This window comes from Triturus cristatus, chromosome 4_1 (assembly GCF_964204655.1).
Source record: "Triturus cristatus chromosome 4_1, aTriCri1.1, whole genome shotgun sequence".
Lineage (NCBI taxonomy): Eukaryota > Metazoa > Chordata > Amphibia > Caudata > Salamandridae > Triturus > Triturus cristatus.
Window position 1 is genome coordinate 491,369,131 of NC_140585.1, and position 22,463 is coordinate 491,391,593.

The following is a 22,463-nucleotide window of genomic DNA, read 5'->3' on the forward strand; positions in this document are numbered from 1 at the left end:
ACAAAATATTCTATCATAAAGGGTCACTGACTTGTGGTGCACTGAGGTGGGGGCAGCAGATCTGAAATCATACACAAAAGATTCTATCATAAAGGGTCCATGACTTGTGGTGCACTGAGGTAGGGGCATCAGAAGCATTCAGCGTGTGCGCAGCCAGCGATGATGCGTGGTGCGGTCCGGTCGCACTGGGAGCAATATCTCTTGCCTACTGGACTGTAATATCTGCAATCGCGACTTAATCTGAATTGTGGGCCCTGCTGTCCAAAGTGTAGATTGAAGGCAGTAGTCAGCTTAGACATCGAGGAATGCTTTTTGTCACTTCCTCCTGACAAAGTCGGAGGACATAGAGTACAGTTCACTCTACAATTAAGAAATCAAAACTGAATTTGAAATATGAGCTCTGATGTCCACAGTGTAGACTTCCATTCAGTGTTCATTTGGACTTACAAGATGAATTTGGTCATTGTAGTAAAGCTATAACTGATATAAAAGAAGTTCTTGAAGCAAGGATACTAAAAGGATATTGTGTAGGTTTCAGGGACGCTGTAGTTAGTTGCCTATTGGACTTTTTCGATGATGCGTGGTCCGGGCAGCCGCACTGGTAGTAATGTCTTTTGTCTAATGAATTCTGCCTTAATAAGGCCATGTGGCATTGACTTGTGGTGCACTGAGTTAGTGGTACCTCTGGTGCTCAGCGTGTACGCAGCCTGTGATGATGCGTGGTCCGGGTGGGCCGCACTGAGAGCAATGTGTCTTACCTACTGGACTGCGTCATCTGCAATCACCACTCCATCTGATTTGTGATCCCTGCTGTCCGCAGTGTAGATCGAAGGCAGTAGTCTGTACAGATATACGTCTGCGGAGCTGTGCCGCTGTGTTCGCAGAGGGTCAGTGTCGAGGAGACCAGCGGTCATGGCGGCAGCCACGTGGCAGGGTGAGGGCTGCTACTCTGGCAGACGCATTGCCTTCACACAAGTGAACCACGCCCAAAGTCCCGGCCTATTTATTCACACTTCTACACTGGAATGGCGTATGTTGGACCAGCCCACTGCGCTTCTGCTTACAGGGGATGACAATGCAGGTACATGACCGAGATCTTCCCCACTGCCTGAAGTAACATGGTTGCGTCCACTGTCCACAACACTACAAGCACCAGCAGTATATGTACACATGGAGAGTTTTGTGCTCTGCATAGTGAGGTCTGTCCAGCACATCACCGCTACACTTGGTATTGTGGGCATTATTATTTGTGGGTGACTTGCGTCCCTCACACATGCTTGGTTGCCACATCTTGCAACATTCAGCTATTGTGTGGCTGAGGGGCCATGCCATTTTTGGAAGGTCCACTGTCCTGTTGTGCGCTGCGGCGGTGGTAGTAGGGGGGGTGGTCCGGGGGAGGTCCTGTGGGGGGTGGCAGTGGGTTTTGTGGCATTCTTGGGTGTCGGAGGTTCATGATCAGTAGCTATATGACATGTGTTTGTGTTCAGATGTGATTCTGGGCTGAGCTCCCTTTCACACTGTAGGTAGTCGCCCTACTTTACACCAGTAAAAGGAAGATGGTACATTCCTACTGCTAACGCAGCTTATTGTCTGTTTTTGGATCGTACCGCAGAGTTGGCTGCCCATTGAAAATATCAGGAAGTGGTGTTTTCGTGTTATTTTGGTACAGGAATGCCTACTCTGCATATTATTTGCGCTAGTTGTTGCTCTCATTTGTGGCAATTTTTTTTGCAGAAGCTAATGCTGGAAAACTGGCGATATCGCCTGTTTACACCAGGTTGAAAATGGAATGATAATTTAAAATCACTGAAAAAACCATAGGTTTAATGAACATTATATTTAGAAATTAGCATTTAAAAAACCTTTGAAATTCACTGAAAAAACCATAGGTTTCAGGGACGTTATAGTTACAAATTATCATTTTAAAAACCTTTGAAACTCACTGAAAAAAAGGAGGTTTTAGGGACGTTATAGTTACAAATTAGCATTTAAAAAATCCTTAGAAATTCACTGAAAAAACCATAGGTTTCTGGGACGTTATAGTTAGTTGCACATTTCACTCATACAAAACCATAGAAATTCGGCCGTTATAGTTAGTAGAGCTAACTATAACTCGCGCCCCGCAATGCACTGCTGATGACGTCACATATTACATCACTCATGACATGGTCAGTGACATCACTGATGACATCACTGTTGACATCTCAAATGACATCACTGATGACATCATTCACGTGATAATTTGATGCACCTCTTCACACCCTAATATAACCTTTGATACACCCACTCTAAAAATTCTGACTTCCATTTTCTAAACCATAGACAAATCAATAGCAGTTACTATCTATCCACTGACTACTTCCTAGTTATGCACACACATTAATTCATTCACCCATACAGTAACTCATACATACAGTCACTCATCAATATAGCACTATTTTATGTACTCATACACCTATACAAACACTCATACACCCTCACTCATCCATAGAGTTATTGACACACGTAGCTAGTCATGTAAAGAATCTACAACACTGACGTTTACTCACCTATACAGTTATACATTCAGTATCTAACCTATTCATACAAATAGTAACATATACTGACTCTCTTATACAATCACTGACACAAGCACACACTCATTTATACAGCCACTCTCACAATTACTCACTATCACATAGAGTCATTTATATACTCCAACACTCACATATACTGCCTTTCACATATGTGGTTACTCACACATATACCAGTGAGATATACATTCACTCTCCAACACAGTGATACACACAGACACTCACCAAAACAGCTTTTCCACATGCACTATTGAACCCATACACCTAGAAAATTAGTCACTCACACATGTTGGCAGAAAGTTACACACTGCCCACCCACCTACACACACAAACACTGAGCCACCCATACTAATACTTATGCTACCAATAAGTAAGCCATATAGACAGTCATGTACCTAATCATCAACCCATGCAGCAGCTTATATAACAACTGAGAGACTGATACAGAGATTCACACAGTTTAGTCACTAACCCATGCATTCAGTAAGAGACATTTAATCACTAACTTATACAGTCAGTCGCACACCTATTAAATTCTCCACCAAGACACTTATATACCAACTCATTCTTCAATACACCTTGGCATTAACATATATAAAATATATTTAAAGTTTACAAAAACACACAATCACTGGATGATGTCATCAGTGATGTCATCAATGATGTAATTTGAGATGTCATCAGTGATGTCACTGACCATGTCATGAGTGATGTAATATGTGACGTCATCAGCAGTGCATTGTGGGGTGTAATTTATAGTTAGCTCTACTAACTATAATGGCCGAATTTCTATGGTTTTGTGCGAGTGAAATGTGCATCTAACTATGACATCCCTGAAATTTATGTTTTTATTGTGAAAAAAATATATGTATATATATTTAGATATATACACATACATATATATATATATATATATATATATATATATATATATATATATATATATATATATTCTGGTACTAAATAATTGTTTCTTTCACGACTTTGCTCTTTCAAAATTAAATGTATTTGAAAATTAAATTGAATTACATGTGTAAAATGCATGTTGCTAAATTTTCATGATTTTATTAAAACAAGTCTTTGACAAATGGTCTCCAGATGCGCAAAATCGTATCGCAAAAGGTCATCTTGCAGACACCAAATCACCTGCTGTCCTTTTTGGACCAATCTGATCACTTGGAACCATGAGGAGCAATGGGCTGGCCCAAAGCTCACTTAATTTAGTATTTTATATAATGCTGTCTTCGACTGCTGAAGCTGTCAGTAGTGATACCAAAAAAAGTACATTTATTTTAGGTAAAATGTATATCTTTCTGTAGCTTCAAAACAACAGCAGCTAAATGTTTTATCTCAACTTTCTTTACAGCTTGTGTACATACGGTGGCAATTTTTGGACCTCTTTTTGGCTTTATGTTGGGATCCCTCTGTGCCAGATTATATGTGGACATTGGATTCGTAGATCTAGGTAAGGCATGCAAAAGCATAAAGTTTGGTTCAAATGCACTTTCAACAGAGTTATATATGTTGAGTAATTATAATGGAGCAGTATTGTTTATCAGATGTTTCCATGTGCACTCAGTTTAGGACAAGAGGAAATGTAGGCACGGGGAGCTATTTGTGAACCTATGTGAAGAGCAAAATCCAAATCGTGACTGATGGAATCTGGTATGGTTAGCTTTTGCCTTAGCATTCTGCCACTGACGTGTAATTCTCAAATTAGCTCATAAGAGCAGGTTTGTGGTCATTCTAGTCTGGATGAAACCTTAATAAATAGAGAACATCCTTAAATCCAAAATGTATTCAGAAACCATTTACAGGACATCTACCCCAAATATACACCTATAGATATATTCCTGTCATTGGGAGGAGTAAGGGCGTATTCAGGGTTGGAATAATAGAGAACACCTTCAAGGTTAATGAGAGTGTTTTTATTTATCCTGTTTTAAACAAGAAAACGTTTCAAAATGCAGGTGTGCATTTGTCTAAACTAAAATGAACACATATAGAAATTTGATCAGGTTACATTTTCAAATGTGTAAATAGTTATACGTGTTAGAACTCCTGCAAGTCTACTAGTAAAATATCTAGGAGTGCTCCTGGAATTTCTTCTGAATTCCAATAAAAGTCAGACATGTAATTCAAATGTAATCATTAGTCTACAGGAGTCAATTTCTGACCCACGGTCAGAGACTTTTTAGATTTGAGCCAAGGGAAATTAAACAGTTTGTACAAAATTATTATGTTTGAGCATGTCAAACATCTAATATTCGAGCTGCGACATCTGATTTCAGAAGTTGTAAATAAGGTTGCGGACAGTTCGTGTATGGCACATGTCATCCTTGTGAATACTATAACACACACTATGTATGTGGTGGGTGAAAAAAGAAAGAAGAAAAAGAGACATATATATAGGCGCACTATTCGGTTTGGACGGTACCCCTCACTCACCCAAGGGTGACATGTTTCATCATAAGGTCCCCTCCATACACTCTGGGACTGCAAGGAACCTAGTGTGGGCTACTACTCCCTTTGGGTAGGAGTGGAGGTGTTTTCTTCCTTAGATGAGCTATGGTAGATGTATACGAGAGCTGGGTAGAGTGACGATCAAGTGAAGAGAAGGGAATTTGTGCGTGAATCGTGATTTGCCTGATTCTTCTGTTGAAGGCTGTTGTACCAGTAAAACAGGCATTCGACCTGTCTCAGTAGCATGCTGCCTGCCCAACCCCAACAAGGTAATGTACTTTGCGCTTGGTGGAAGGGTAATTTTCTTTATTTTTCACATAGTTACACATTTTGATACCACATAATAAGAACAGCACTAAATCATAATTCCACAATAGATTTGCTCCAACATGAACTGTATTTTTTATTCCAGAAAGTGTGGCAATAACTCCACAAGATTCTCGCTGGGTTGGTGCTTGGTGGATTGGCTTTCTACTGTGCGCGGTCATCAGCTTACTTGCCGCCATTCCATTCTTGTTCCTGCCCAGGAGTTTGATAAAACAAGGAGATAAATCAATGACTAAAAGCACACAAGAACTTGCTGCATCTAAAGAAGAAGGAAGCAAAATGCCCGAACAAGAGAATCTTCAAAGGGAGGCAATAAACGTAAAAGGCAAGTTTGAAAATGAAGTATTTAAAAACAGCGATCATTTTAAAATCATGTACGCAATTTTATTGACTCTGGATCTGAGTTTCAGACTAGAAAATATCATATATTAGATTATCACATCAAAGTAATTCAAATACCTTATTTAAACATAATTAACCTAAAGGTCTCAGAAATGAAGCTGGACTGTGATACAGAGTATTCCGAAGATCTTATCTCTTGGGCCATTTGTGAGGCTGATAATCTTAGAGCTGTAGTAAATTTGCCTGTTAGACTATGAGACAGAAAGGCAATCATCTTAGTAGGAGCTGTGTCTGAGATCCCACAAGGTCTAAATATGAGATTCCAAGTTATCTATGAAATCCTCCATCAGCTCAGAGGTGGATCAGAGTGCTGGGCCTGAGGGGTGCTCATGCTGCATGTTGTCATAGAACAGCAAAGCAAAGCTTATAATAAGTGCTACAGAGTCCCCATTTATTGCAGGCAACAACTGTGAGAAAGATGAGTTAAGTATTATTAAGTTAGGAGAAATTATTTTTCAGTTCAGAAAATAAGTTTATTGAGAAAACTCTAAATGACAATACAAAGGACAATAAAAACAACAAAGTATTTCCTAAATTAAAATAAAATTCAGAATCAGAAAATATTAGATGTATAAGACAGGGTAACTTATCTTGAGATAAAGGAAAAATTACAGGGGTATGCAAGGTAAACGGTGCAGAGAAAAGAGGGTTATAATTCATATATAAATCGTAATATAAAATATAGAATAACCAATTACTATAATATCAACTCAAGGAAAATCAAGGAGGCTTAGAGACTTCTTGTTGCACTGGATTCGGGGAGAGGGAGTGTTTAGCACTGGCATCAATAAACAATGTGATAGGTAACCATAAATTTGAACGTTTGGTTGCCATGTGAATAGGGTAAACAAAAGTTGTATCCAATCTATGATCATAGCAAACTGCGTACCACCATTCTTGATATGATAATTTGGTAAAGTCCTTCCAATTCTTGGTTATTTGCTGTAGAGCAACTGCTAACAGTAAGTCTATAAACTTTATATTACATTTAGACTCCATCCAGATAGGGGATAAACTTCCCAAAAATATGTGAGAAGAAGAGAAAGGACGATTGGAGCTAAAAATGTAATTGATTTGAGTCCAAACCTTTTTCCAAAAACTATGGAAAAGCGGACACGTAAAAAGTAAATTATATAAATCCACATGAGGACAAAGACATGTCCAGCAGGTGTCTGAGAGTTCAGCATGTCTTACATTTAGAGTGACCGGGGATAATAAAAGCCTATGGTATATAAAACAAAGTGTCTGTATGGTGTTTGCTGCTCTAGAGGATTTCCTAATCTTGGTCCATATCTTATTCCATAATGTCGTGGGCCAGCAAACATCTAAATCATGTTCCCATGATATCTCCACCTTAGTTTTTTTCTCATGGTTTACCTGAAGTATGTAAATAATTATAAATAACAGAGGCTTTGGGATTGACACGCAGGAGAATATGCAGGTTGTTATTATTTGAAAAAGGAGTATGAGCGTTGAGAGAATATGGTAGTGTGTATTTGGCATAAGCGTTGAGGATGGCCTGTTTCAGAAGGAGATACTTAGGGAATAAGAAGTAGGTAAACCAAAATGTCTACTAGCATGCGAGAAAGACATAATGTCATCCTGTAGGTATAGTTGATATATCCACACTACACCTTTTTTCCTCCAGGATTTCCAATACAAAGGCCTATCATGGATCAAAAGCATATTATCATGCCATATTGTGGATCTAGAAAAGGAAGTCCAATCCATAGGACCTAACAGAGAGATGGGAGTCAATATTTTTGATGTGTGTTTAAGTATGGGAGTGGATAAAGATTGTGGCTTGCAAGAAAAATATATTCTTGAAACATAAAAGGGTAAATAAAAGATCGTTCAAGTTCAGCCCATTAGGGAGACTCCAGGATGGGATCATCTAGCCACCTTGACGCTTGGCGGAGTAAAAAAGATTTGTGATATGTGGGGAAATCAGGAAAATTGACACCACCCTCTGACTATGGACAAATTAATTTTGATAAGGACATACGTGATTTCTTGTTGCTCCATAAAAAAGAAGATAGTATAGAATTTATTTTTGTAAAAAAATTTAGGGAGATAGATTCTGGGATGTTAGAAATTGTGTGAAGAACTATAGGAGACATCATCATCTTTATGGCATCCAGACGACCCCACCAAGATAAATACAGAAGGTGCCATCTGGTGGTCAAGGAAGATAATCTGTGTACGCAATTTTCCATACAACGGGAGACTGTGCCTGAAATAGAGGAAGTAAACTGTAAGCCTAAATATTTAATCTGCTGGGGGCTCCATGCAAAACCTGACATAAGGAAGTCCTCTTTGAAATTATATTTTGTTAGAGGTAAGATTTCACAATTATCCCTATTTAATTTATATCCAGATACAGCTGCAAAGGAATCAACTTCTTGTAAGAACACCAGGAGAGAGGTTTGAGGTTGTGAAATAAATAACAAAACATCATCAGCATAAGCTGCCAATTTAATTTGAGTGTCTTTGAAGTCAAATCCATGTATATCCTTATTTTGACTGATGTATTTTTGAAGGAAAACTTTCTTGGGCTAAATTGAAAAGGAACATAAATAATGGACATCCATGTCGGACACCTCTGCCCAAATTAAAGTAAGAAGATGTACTGCCGTTCGCACATACAGCTGCTCATGGGCTTGAATATAGAATTGATATTAAAGAAATTATTTTGGGGCCGAAACCAAACCATTTAAGTGTATGAAAAAGGTAGGGCCACTCCATTCTATCAAACACTTTTTCAGCATCTAAGGCTATTGCTGCTAGGGAATGTGAGACATGGGAGAATTTGGATAAAACATAAAAAAATAAGCGGGTATTATCTGTAAGGAGATGACCTTTTACAAAACCAGATTGTTATTTCCCTAACAAAACAGGCAAAAAAGATTCTAGGCGTATAGGCAAAGCTTTTGAATTTGTTTTAGAATTTTTTGAATCAATATTAACTAGAGAAATAGGCTGGTAATTTTTAAAATATTGTAGGTCTTTGCCTTCCTTAGGAATAAGACAAATGTGGGCATCTGAAAAAGAACCAAGAGATTTATCTGAATGTAAAAAAGAGTCTAAAAGATTATGCAATTTGGGGATTAGCAAGTGGGCAAAATGTAAAAAAAACTCAACAGTGAAAACATCTGGTCCTGGGGCTTTGTCTTTCTTAAGTGTCTGTAATGCGGTTAGGAGTTCTTTTTGTGATAAGTCGTATTCCAAGAGTGCAAAATCTGGTGGATTAACAGGGGAATGTTGAATATCTGACGTGTATAGGGTTTTATAAAATTGGAGAAATTCATTTAGAATATCAGTGTCTTTAAATTTCAGTTTGTGATGTTCATCCATAATGGATTCTATATTGAGTTTGTTATGTTTAACTTTCAGATAATTAGCTAGTATATTCCCTGCTTTATTCAGACCCCCATAAAATGAAGCATTATCTGTCGATTCCTTATTAAACTGAAATTTGACTTTTATAAGTTCAGATAAACATGTTTTGGACTTAGAAGAGTAGTAAGAATGCTCCAATCTCTTTATCTTGTCTTGGATGTTTTGTGTGAAATCTTTAGATTTTTTATGCTTTTTTGAGACATAGCCAATAATAAAATCTCTGGCTGCTGCTTTGAAAGCGTCCCATACCACATGAAGAGGCAAAGTATCAGACTGATTAAATAAAAAATAATCATTAGAAAATGAAACAAAAGAGCAGGTAAATGCAGGATCTAAAAGTAAGGCATTATTAAAACACCATTTCTGGGGTGTATTAGGCTTTTGCAAAACATCAAGTTGAATAGTGATGGGAGCATGGTCGGATATTAGAATAAAACCGATATCCGCCGCCATCAATGACTGAGAAATATTGTGTGAAATAAAAAAGTAATCTATACGAGATTGAGTGTGATGGGCCTGGGAGTAATAGGTATATTCCCTTAGAGTAGGATTACAAAGTCTCCACGCATCTATAAGTTTGTGCTGTTTAATAGCTTGAATAAAAAGTTTATGTGCTTTATGATTGACGAAGGACGCCTGTGAATTGCTATCTAAAAAAGGATCAAAGACTTGGTTGCAATCACCTGTAAGGATAAAGTTATCATCTATACATTGTGTAATTTGTTGAGCTATGGATGTCCAAAAAGAGGAATCCCCAGCGGTGGGTGCGTATATATTAAGTAAAGAGATCGGAACATTTCCCATCAACAATTTAGTAAACAACCATCTACCATTCTCATCAGAACATTGTGAGAGCAATTTAACAGGGAGCGATTTACGACAGAGAGTTAAGACTCCATTAAGTTTACCATCTCCAGGTGAATAAAAAACCTCCCCCACCCAACCTCTCTTTAACTTTAATGATTCCTCTGCGGATAAATAGGATTCTTGTATACAGGCTATATCTCCTCCCAATTTAGCAAAATGTGTTAACACTCTCTGTCATTTAATAGGCGAATTTAAACCCTTGACATTCCAAGAAATAAGTTTTAAGGACATGAGGCTAGCATAAGAGTAAATAAAGAGCACCAATCAAAGTTGATCAATAGACAATGGGAAGCATACCGAAGAGTTAATGAACTTCATATAGAGTTTATCAAACTGAAAGGAAAGAAACAGAAATAAAAACAGAAATGCATGTGTAAATATGATATTAGAGAAAGTAAGAAATAGCAAAAAGGGATAGGGATATGAGTAATAAAAGAGTAGCATAAGCAATTAAATTGAAAATTACAAAACACAGTGTAAATGCAAGAACATGAAATGCAGTTATGAAAAAAGCAAAGAAAACAATGGGAAAGGAAAGGAGAATAGTGCAAGTAAGCCAAGAGAAAAGGTTAGCATGAGATGAGATGGAAAAGACACAAATAACATACTTACAAATACTCCAAGACATATGTGAGGTATGGGGAGATGAGGCCAATGACGAATTCAGACTCCAAACGGAAAAGTGGGGAGGACAGCAGAACCAACTGGCAATACAACATAGGGGAAGTACAACAAGGAGACAAATCCTGGAAGGGAAAAAAAGGAAAATAGTAGTCATTCAGAACAATTAATCAAGAGATAAGAGAAAAAACAGCAACCTCAACCATTTTAACCAGAAGATAATTGTCAACAATACGGAATGAATTTCATAAAAGAGCACAGGCGAGATCAAAGCATAACCAACTACTTATTATGCAACGAGGACATGTCCATAAACTCCATGCTGCAAGAGTTGAGAAAACTCTTCAGTTTTATGTGGTCTTCATAGGTAGTAGTCTTATTATTGATGGTCACCTTGAAGAGACATGGGTGAAAAAGGCCATATTGCGTACCCATGGAACGCAGATGTGGTCTCATACCAAGACATTCTCTGCGTCTATCAGCTGTGGGCTTTAAGTAGTCCTGAGAGAAGAACAAAGGATTACCTGACCAAGTAATATGGTTGATAGCTCTGGCAGCTAATAGAATCTTGAGCAAGTCAGTATATTCTAAAAAGTATAAGATACATCCTCTTGGTTTCCTCATGGTGGATGAAGACATTGTAGGAGTAGGACCCTGTCTATGAGCCCGCTGAATGTTGAGAAGAGTATTGTGTGGTAACTTGAGGACCTTTAGGGGGAAAATATTTGAAGAAAGTGATGGGATCAAAGCCTTCCGAACCCTCTGGTAATCCATAAATGCGTAGGTTGTTTTGTCTATTCCTATTTTCAAGATTTTCGACTTGTTTTTGGAGCAAAGACACTTGAGAGTGAAGGGCCTACACTTTATTGTGAGACGAGGATAAAGATTAGCTGTTCTGTTCCACTATCGTAACTCTGTCTTCCAAGCTTGACCATCTGTCAGTCAAAGTTTGTATTTTAGAGTTAGTTTCCTCGACAAATGGATGAAGAGCTCTGATCTCCTCCAGCAATAGGTCTAAGGATACTGAGGAAGGTTGTTTGGGAGGAGAGGGAGGGTCTTTTTCAGACGCTTATTTGTCGCTGTATTGCTACCAGAGGAGGTCAAAATTGTGGATGCCATGGCGCTTTTATGTGAGATATTTATTGAATCCTCCATTGAGGTGCAATCTAGGCGAGATTTAGAACGAGTTGACAAGTTATGTGTCCAAAGCGATGAATGGGATAGGACCTTAATTAGTTTGCCCATGCACTTAAGCAGGAAGAAGCTGGTATAGTGCTTTCTAAATTGAAGGAGAAACTATTCCTGGTATAGACACTCCTTATGTAGAAACAACACCCCAAAAACCTGAAAGAAAATGATACGGTGAGGGTGCGAGTTAACAAACCCACATATATATAGCATGAGAGCACCTCCTCAACATGTGGGACACATTCATGTATGGACTATTTTTGCATTTAGCAGCAGAACGTACACTGCATGAACATCTTATGTGCAACTGAAATTTGATAGGGTGGGAAAAGACCCCTAAAATCCCACTCAAAACAACATCACACATTAGCAAAACCACAAGGTGAAATGTATTTTGGTTGCAGCTGCGACCACTTCACACAAGAAATGCGCAGAGGTAAAGATATTCGCAACCTCAGTCCGCAAAGTTAATGCTACGCACGTTGTTATAAAAGGGAAACAAGTGACGCTCACCACTTGCTTGTTAATTTGAAAGTTAGTGTCTCCAGGGTTGTCAAACGTGCTACAGGGTGTCAAGAAGTCTTTAATTTGAGAGGAAATACCTGAGGCGCTGTTACAGAGTATCAGAAATGTCCATAAGAGAATTGCTATGTGCACAACATTAAGCTCAATACGTTTTGTCCATCAAAAAGAAGCCATAGCAGGAATGTGAGGAGATAATGCAGCCGGCAGCGTGCGTAACTGAAATTCTTCATCAAATTCTTCATGAAGTGCGAGTCTAAAATGGCGGCCATTCATGTCGCAGAACCGCTCCGTAAGGGAATTAAATGAAAGTGCTGCTTACATGGCGATTCAGCCCTTGAAAGACGACTCCTCGTGTGCAGGACTGCTGATGGAAGTCAGCCAGTTATTTCGGAGCTCCTGCAGGCAGTAGGCATCTCGTCAGTTTCGCCGCCGTCACCGCCGTTCTGGAGAGTCAGGGAATAGCCGCCATCTACCTCGGGCGCTAGACACGCCCCCCCCCCCAAGAGAAATTCTTAATTTGAAGAAACACTGTTATAATTTAAAGTGAGCTAGTAGTTAAACAAAAATTGAACACTTTTGGGGCAGATTTATCGAGACATTACACTGGTGCAAAGTCACCCAAAGTAGTCCAAAACCGCAAAGCCTCGATAAAGCATTTTGCTTTCTGCTGAAAACATAAGATAGGTAAAGAATGGGGTACCAGCTTTACTATAGCCTTTTACATGCATCATGCACAACTACAAAAAGGATGCAGGTGGTGCTGGCCATATAACAGTCAAGATGTACAGAGAAAGGCTCCCAATAATCAATAAAGATTGGACATTGAGCACAACCTGTGGTGGGATGCATTTTCAGGAATCTACAAGAGGTGGCTGCAAGATCATCAAGGAAGCTCACTTATAAACTGGAATGGAGTGCCCTAAATATAATTTAACATTCAGGGCCATATGTAGATAATTTTTATTTACCGATTCATAAATACCGAATTTTACCGAATCGGTATTTATGAATCGTTAAATAGAATGTAGGTAAACATTCGGTAATTATTACCGAATCGGTAATATTCGGTATTTATGAATCGGTAATTACCGATTCGGTAATAATGCATCCCTTCCCATTCATTCCTATGGGCCTGGAGGCCCATAGGAATGAATGGGAAGCCATTCACTATTCCGAATCGGTAATAGGGGGAGCATATTCATGGGTGGAAGGGTGTCACATTGACACCCTGTTGCACCCCTGAATCGTGCATGTGTGCACATGTGGCGCACATACATGCCGTAAGGGCATGTATGTCTGCCACATGGCACTTTCCAAAAAGCACAAAATTGCTTTTTCAAAGGTATTCGTCATTTACCATCAACTTGTAGTTGGTGGTAAATAACGAATCCAGAAACAAAAAATGCACTCACTTGAGTGCCCCCCTACATAGGATTTCAGGATTCGGTAATTTACCGAATCGGTATTTTACCGATTTCTTAAAATTCCGATTTGGTAAATTACCGAATCCTGAAAACCTGCCACCTACATCTCAATTGCCTAAATACCAGTCGGTAACGGGATATTTACCGATTTTCGGCCGTTACCGACCGGTATTTAGGAACCTACATATGGCCCTCAGTGAGTTATGTTGTTGCACAGATGCTTCATCAGTCGATAACTGTTTATCTCCCTAAGTATAGGGACCTACTTGAATTGCTGATGTTGGGTGTGTCTTAGGAAGCACCTCGTCAGGGGCAATTAGAAATGTGGGTTGACCCTCCTGAAGTCCAACCAATGTGTGGATATAGGTAAAAAGCAGTTTTCTCTATGAACCCAAAATCATTTTACTGCAGGGTATCCCAGAACACTGGAGGATGGAAGGAGTGCTCCAAGAAGTGGGGGTACCTACTGCCCTCGGGCCCACGAGTTGAAATTGTAGATATAATCAACGAGATCAGGTTGACATAGAGTTACTGCAAGTGGGCCACTGAAGGAAACACTGCTGTAGTAGTTAGTGGCAACATGCTCCTGTCCTTAGGGTGTGGCTATGAGTGTGGTGAAGACCATCCTAGCCCTCTCTTCTGAGGTGAAATGTGATTGCAAATGAATATGGAGGGAGTTAAAATATTTTTTAATTTCCTCATGTGATTTGGAACGGCAGACAACTCAAACGTTTAACAACCACGTCATTGGAGAGCCACTGGGCAAGGTCTCAGTGAGACCACTGACTTTTGGCAGGAGAAACTCGAATTTCATTACCAGGGACGGTCACTCATTGGCTAGTTATTTTCCACGCCTTCGGCCAGTAAAGATTTCAACCTTCAGATGCAGTCACTTTTTTGGAGCACGGATTCTTCCAGCAGGCCAAGGTTGCAAGTTGTAGCCAAAAAGGGCTACACGAGGCTGGGCACCTTCTCTGCTAAGTCATGCTGGATAAGGAATTGCTGCTGTGGAGAAGAACATAGGAGGAGATACCTGAACTTTGGTTCTGCAGCAATGTACCTTTGTCAGATTGGCTAAGTAGGTTTGTTCCAGTACATCATCAGTTCTCAGAAATACTTTGACACCAGCCAGTGCTCCAGAACCTTAGGGATAGCACTTGGGGGGTCACATTTCACTCTAGCAGAGTCCAGCAACAGGGTCCAGAGAAGGTCTATTTGGAACTGGTCAGCTGGATAGTTGCAGGAATGGCCTCTGGAAGCTTGTTATGTCCCTGCAGCTCAAAAAGGAGGTCAGCCAACTCATAGTTTGAGTAATTTATGAGGTTGTGGGTTCAAGGCAAGCAGGTGTAGTCTTTCTCAGGTTCTTCCGATTCATCACAGGTCCAGCCTTGTTTTAAGAGGGGTACTGGGGGTGCTACTTCTATGCCCAGTGCCAGTCAGTGGGGGCGGGGGGTTTAAACTCCTGGCCTCTAACCAATAGGGTAAAGGTTTGAAGGGTTGAACCTACCTACTTTTTCAACACTACATTTGTGTTTTACCGTAAGCTATCCCACTATACCATTCTCCTCCTCAATCCAACATGGCAGAACCCTTCTTCCCCTGTTCAGATTTCCATGTGCCCACCTGGAGGTGTGGTTAAGATAATGAGAAAACACACCCTTGGGCTCACTAAAAACCGTTTTTGGGGCAGCTCTCCCTCCCACTGGGTTTGGAGCCAGGCTGACTTGTAAGACAAAGAGAGGCAGGCCTAGGTATGTGCTACATCAACCAGTGACAGGGTAGGGACACTGTGAAGCTCAGGGAGGGGCTGGGCACAACTCCATAGCCCATCCTGCAGAAGGAAGAAAAACAGCTTCCCACGCCTAGGCCTCGTGTCCACTGTCTGTGAGCAATCTTCATCTCACCACAGGGGAGCCATTCCCCAGCCACATGACACTATTAGAAAGGCACATTTGAATTAGGCAGGAAATTGCCAACTTTCTAAAAGTGTAATTTTCAAAATAGTATTATAAAACCTGACCTTACCATGAAGTTAGATTTTAAATTTCTAATACAAAAACATCTTGAATCATTTTTCTAGCTGCTACCAAAGTAAAAGTAAGAATTATAAGTAGTTTTAGTGGAATCAAGTGTTTACTTTTGGGAGAGTCAGCCTTGCTACAGTGAAAAATGATATAAGGGGGTTCACTGCTAGAACATGTAAACTGTTCAATCAATCTGTGGCTTGTAGAACACAACTGCTCACCTGTAAGGGTCTCAAGGCACTGGGGGGCTGCTGGTCCATTGAAGGCACTTTGGATCAGTCGAAGAGCCAGATCTTGAGGTCCTTCCTGAATTGGGGCAGTGACAGTGATTGCTTGAGGTGGAGAGGCAGAGCGTGCCAGGTTTTCGCTGCAAGGTAGGAGAAGGATCTTCTACCGTCTGTGGTCTTGTGGATTTGTGGGATGGTAGCCAGAGCCAGTTGGGCAGAGCGGAGTTCTCTCGTGGGTATGTGGAATGTGAGGCGATGTTTGAGGTACGCAGGTCCCACATCGTGTAGGGCCTTGTAGTTATGTCTGAGGAGCTTGAAGGTGATTTTTTTTGTTGCCTGGGAGCCAGAGGGTTTGCCATAGTCGATTCTGCTGCTGATGAGTGCATGACCGTCTTTCTGGACTGAGGACCAATTTGATGATCTTTCCCTGCAGGCATAAAGTGTGGAAGCAGGATGATGAAACAGCATTGATCTGGTGGTTCATGGTGAACGAGGCGTCCAGGATGATGCTGAGGTTCCGCTTGTGGTCTGTGGGTGTGGGGGAGTTTCCAAGTGCTGTAGACCATCAGAAGTCGTCCCAGGCAGAGGGGGTAGAGTGCACGATGAAGACTTCAGTCAGTTAAATATACATCTCCTACTTTTTAAATGCCATTCACCCTGCCCTATGGGCATTTAGGACCTACCTTAGGGGTGACTTATGCGTATTAAAGAGTTTTAAGTCTGGCAAAAATATATTTTGCCAGTTCAAAGTGGCAGTTTATTACTGCCCCCTCAGGCTGCAATAGCTGACCTGTAGGCATGTTTATTTACAGTTCCACTTTATTGGGTGGCACAATGAGTGCTGAAGGCCCACCAGTACCATTTAATTTAAAAGGCCCTGGGTGCATGGTGTCTAATATATTTGGGTCTTACATGTAAATTAAATGTGCCAGAGAGTGGTATTTTATCATGTTTAAAAGGGAGAGGAAACACACTTTACCATTAGTTAGCAGCAGTAACGTGGCCCAGGGTCAGTTGGCTCATCTCCTGTGTGGCAATAGGGGGCATCAAAAACTGCAAGAGGTCCTTTTCCTTGAGTGGCCAGTTACAACGTGTCCCTGAATGGACCTGGACAGCAGTTTTACTCTGATTGGATTTTTATGTGTAATTTTTTTAATGATAATTCCTTGATTTTTAGAAATTGTTTGATTTTATTGTATCATGTTGTGAGTTTTTCTTTACTAGTTACTGATAAATACACTACACACTTTTCCTGGGTTAAGTCTGTCTGCTGTGCCAAAGAATAGATACTGCAATTCACAATGTTTGCACTATGCTGTGTGCTACTCACTCTGTTAGTTCTAGTTATCCTCTATACCTGATTTATAGTATTGTATTCATATAATTTGGTGTATTATATGTTTAGATTTTACATACTATATGTTACCTCCCTTTGTTAAAAGCTGGTTCCTATTTAACGCGCTCTGCCACTCACTGGGGATTGTCCATGCTGTATAAAGATTTAAGTTGATTGAGAGATCTTTTGTAGATGTAATCCATAACCATGCATGACCAATTAACCTCTCTCTTGTTAGAGCTAGTAAATATGAAATAGTCCCAACAACACGTTGAGATGTCTTACCTCTAAAATGCCCAGATTTGGTACGTTGCAAAACTGTGGAGTGTAGGGAACACAGTAGCCTAGTCTTCCACAAAGAGAACAACAGTAGGATAAGACTGTGAAGGAGAAGTGTTGTACAATATGGAGGCCTCTGTGGTTAAGACTTGGCAGTATTTTTTGAGCTATGATGCAGTCAGTATAAGATAAAGAATGGTTCCCTGAGGTATAGTCCAGAGGCATAATCTAGTTGTGAACGACCAAAGTGATGATAGGGTAGTATGTATCCTGTGGGAAAGGTGAAAGTATATGAACATGCTTTGCATGATCTTCGTGGTGAGAAACGATTTGTTGACCCGACTGAGGTAAAAGAGAGATGCCTGTGTTCATAATCTCAATAAGGTTGCTCACCTTGTGTTAGAAAGTTGTTCATTAGTGGTGATAAGCAGTGACTTATCACTAGTAATAAAACCATAAACACAATAAAAGGTTCAGTTGGGGTCTCAATAAATTAATCACTTACTCAGCCCTTGGTAGCTGGCAATGAGCAGACAGGCTTAACTTAGGAGACAGGTGTGTAAAGCATTTAAATACACAAATACAATAAATAAGTAAGACGCAACACACAATAAAAATCCAACTCCAATTTCTACAAATAGAATATATTTTTATGAATATATAGACACCAAAACGACAAAAACATCCAATGTAGGGAACCACAGATATCACATTTTACAGATTTAAAGTAAAACTAACACTAAGAAGCAAATAGCACTCAACGGGTTAAAAAAGATTATACTGGACTAGGATAAAGTCAAGAGTTCTTTACACTTGTTTCCAGAGGGTTTCTTGATGCAGGAAAGTGGTCCATAGCACAAGACGAAGGTTCAAATGTTCTAGTTTGACTCTTGGGGTCTGGGACTACAACTTCCACAATGCTCATGGTCAACTTATGGAGCTTTTTACAAAAGTTACTCTAATCTTCTGCAAACATCTGAAACTCCTGCCTGAAGTTCCCGCTTGAGGGTTCAAAGTGTCCATAACACCAATCCAGATTTCTAGAATCTCTGGAATGGTCCTTGGAATGGTGGATCTACAATTCCCACAATGCAACCTGCCAAATCTTTAACAGTCCAGTGGACACACTTCAGGAAGGGGACTTCTTGGTTGAGAGGATGAAGATGAGCTTAATTAACCCTTAGCTGGCAGATAGTTCACACCTTAATCCTTTTTGAAGCAAGGTAATGATCTTAGGGATGTAGTACCAGATTGTTCAGTAGGTACAGTCCTTCAGAGTGCAGTTCTTTGGCTGCAGATACAGATTCCAGCAGGGCAGTCCATCTTCCACTTGTAGTTTCAGGAAGCAGATCAGAGGAGCTATGCAGCTCTCCCATTTTTATTCACAGTTTCTGGCCATCAAGCAGAGGGTACCCTTGACCAATAGCATGTAGGGTGCAACAAATGTGTATAAACACTTCCTCCAAAGTGTGGCATGTTCTTGTCCCAGAAAGCACTATTCTTTCAAAATACTACACGGAGAAAGTCTCTCCTTTGGGGTTAGATCTGGCTAAGCCAACACACTGGTGTAGCTAAGTTTCACTAACACACCCCTTCCAACCCACTGACTAATCTAATTACAAGGCTCCTGTGTAGATGGGGGTGTAGGATGTGGGGGTCAACCTATGCTAGTCCCAAATTGTCATTCTCCAACTTAGGACCAGTTTGGCTTCCCCACCCGCTTTCTGTTTTTTGGCTTCTGAAGCTAAAATTCTCCACCCACCATTCCACCATTGTCTACTCTGACAGGACATTTCACCCCTCATAAAACAGCTCTGGCTCAGCCTGGGAAAGGCTGGCCAATCAGGAAAGGGAAGCCGGAAAGCTAGAGTTTGGCTCGCAGAAAGGAAAGTTTAATTACATATTTTCTGCAATAGTTATTGTAAATCTAATAGTGGCAAGTATAATTTTAGCTGGCTCATGTCAATATTTATACTTAAATAAAAGATCTCAAGGTTAGCCTATGGAGCCATTCACTACTATGGGGAAAATGGAATTGGCAATTTTTCCCTTACCATGACTTATAAAACATCTTTTATAATGGCCCTGCTTGTAATGTCCCTGAGACACCTAGGGGAGACCTTAGGGGTGACTTATATGTGTAAATAAGGTAAATTTGGAAGTACCTTTAATTCAAAAGTCGAATTTGCATATACTTAACATTTTAAAAGCAGTCTGCAAGGCTGGGCAGGCTTTTAAAATGATAGCGTACAACACAGCAACGCACACTCTGGTGCAGGAAATCGACTTGGCCTCTACACCTCCCTGCCCAATTGTCTACTAGGAACTTATCATTACTTTGAATCCCCTTTGTCTAATTATATACTAGGGACTTACAGAGGTTTGTCATTGCCAATTATAATTATACCTAACCATGTACTATTAATCTTAGCCACTGGTAATCACTTGTGCCACATCCCAATTCATCGTAATTTTGCACTTTTTACTCTCTGCAATTGATGATCACTCTTTGTTTATAATGAACTCGATGGCTCTCCACTGAATTCCAATGTTCACTTTGACCGTAATTTTACCTAGCAAAGTGAAATTCTACAATGATAACTCTTAATACACTAAATGCAACTGATTTCTATATGAATAAATGCTTGCTTGCAAGGGAGGCATTCAAGTGATTGATAATTGAAACACCTGTTGTCATGGAACCAGCATAGTGCATGTTCACAAAGTGAGCATCATTTGAGAAAGACAGATTAGAACCTCCTCATACTCTTTCTAATCCCATTCCTTAAGTAATGGGTAAGTGAGGACTATTCTCAGCTGTTGGATACCATGGAGACTGAGGCGAAGTTCCTGTCTGATGTGGCCTTTGACATTGAAAGCTTCAGCGATGGAGGCTGGTGCCATTGACGCCAGCCTGTCAAGGCCCCATCAGAAGGGAACTTTTTCTAAATCTCCATTTCGGTCAATAACTGAGAATTGAACATTACCAATAAGTAATCATCCATATCAAACATTCATAAGAAGAGCAGACTGGTCAGGAGACAACTCTTGAAACTTTACTCTAATTTCAAAAATACTCTGCAGCAGGTAAGCTTGAAGATGAAAGGTCTGCATACATTAATTTAAATTAAACTGGACTCGAGTAGAGTGCAAGTTATCTCATTATGCAGTAAAAATGAATTTGTTATGCAGAGTAAAACTTTGCAACCGAGAAGGTGAAGGTAAATCAAAAACTTCAATAAGAAAAAAAGCAAGGAACTTAGCGCTCATCAGAATGGCATTTAATTTAATGGCCATTTATGTTCAGATGGTAATCATGTGAGGCGCCTGCAGATTATGGTAAAATGCAAACAACATTTTCTTATATTTGAAAAAACATTTTGGTTATGAAAAGTACACAAACTGCAAGCATTATATGCTAAGAGTTGGTGCATCTACACATTTTTGGGAATTCCTATTTTTTTGCCCTGAGCTGTGCCCACAGGGCAGCGCTTTCTGCCGTTCAAAATTACTACTTTTCAACCATTCCTAAAAATATTTAAGTAATTTATAACTTTTCCCAAAATATTCCAGGACTGGAATTGGATTACTAAATACACCTCCTGGAAAATTTGTGGTAAAGTTTCCCTTTCCCCAAATGTTCTTGTACTGGATTTATAATATTAATTGTGACCTTTCAGTGCCCCCCACGCCCACTGCTACTCTAGGGGCACAGTTCTATCTATAGTACCCTAGTCTAAATTTGGAACTGGCAGCAACGAAATGTGAGCCGCTGGCTGCGGTGTTTTCCGAATGAAAATAAACTTTATAAGATCATAATATATTGTAGTAGAAAATATTCTCTGTTTTGCAACAGGGCCACTGTGACCTCAGAGCTAAAAGTAATCATGTATTTACAATTGGTCACCCTCGAGACATACCATAGTTCCTTGTGCATCACAAAATGGACCTAATGCCAAATGAAACCCGAAGCTGGCAGTGCAAAGCACTTCTGAACATTTCTACTTTTAAACAGCGTCTATTCTTTTGTGATTGAATAGCCTACTTCATGCTGTGCCGAAAGATAAAAGCTACAGTAATAAGTTTCAAAACTGTCTAAATAACTCTTTTCCACATCCTTCTTTCAGGTTTCCTGAGATCTATAAAAAGATTAATGAGCAACCGGATGTACATTCTCTTTATTTGCCTTATGATTTTGCAGTTCAGTGGCTTTATTGGGTTTATCACTTACAAGCCAAAGTACATGGAACAGCAGTATGGACTGTCCATATCCAGGTCAAACTTTATAACTGGTAAGCATAAGCGTCTGTTGTTTGTCTCAGCAATGACACACTGTTTATTGTGTGTTAATGAAACTGTGTTGTGGTGTGAGCTAAGGATATCCAGGAATTAAGATAAAGATTGGGAATTACATGGAGAAGAACTGCAGATGCAATCAAAAGTATTCACAACCATTTCAGGGCAGTTTTAAATGAAGGTCTGCACAGCTGCCTGGAACCCCAGCGCTCCACAGGAGTCTGGACAGCAATGAAGGTGTAGAACCACTGGGTGCTGTCGCTTGTAACTCCAAAGAATTGCACTGCAGGACAGTCTATGTATCAGATGTATCTAATGCAAGGTTTGCTGCAAAGCAACACAGCTCAGTATGAAAGGGTCAACAAACGAGAGAGTAACGATGTAAGCAGAAGGGGAAGATGGTAGAAGGAAGCATTGGGAAAAGACAGGAGGGGGAAGTTCTTTAAAGGAGATCTTGGGTTTAAAAGGATGGTCAATTGCTTGAGGAAGACGGAATTAATCTGCATGCCCGT

General features: G+C 40.0%; 1 protein-coding gene across 1 annotated transcript in view; it reads left to right on the top strand.

Moving 5' to 3' along the window:
- SLCO1C1 (solute carrier organic anion transporter family member 1C1) overlaps positions 1 to 22,463 on the top strand; it is a 536,144-nt gene that overhangs the window by 322,339 nt on the left and 191,342 nt on the right. The window contains exons 7-9 of the mRNA XM_085652717.1: positions 3,940 to 4,038; positions 5,449 to 5,688; positions 21,783 to 21,947. Of these exons, the coding sequence (XP_085508843.1) occupies positions 3,940 to 4,038; positions 5,449 to 5,688; positions 21,783 to 21,947 (504 nt within the window). The remainder of the gene's footprint in view (positions 1 to 3,939; positions 4,039 to 5,448; positions 5,689 to 21,782; positions 21,948 to 22,463) is intronic.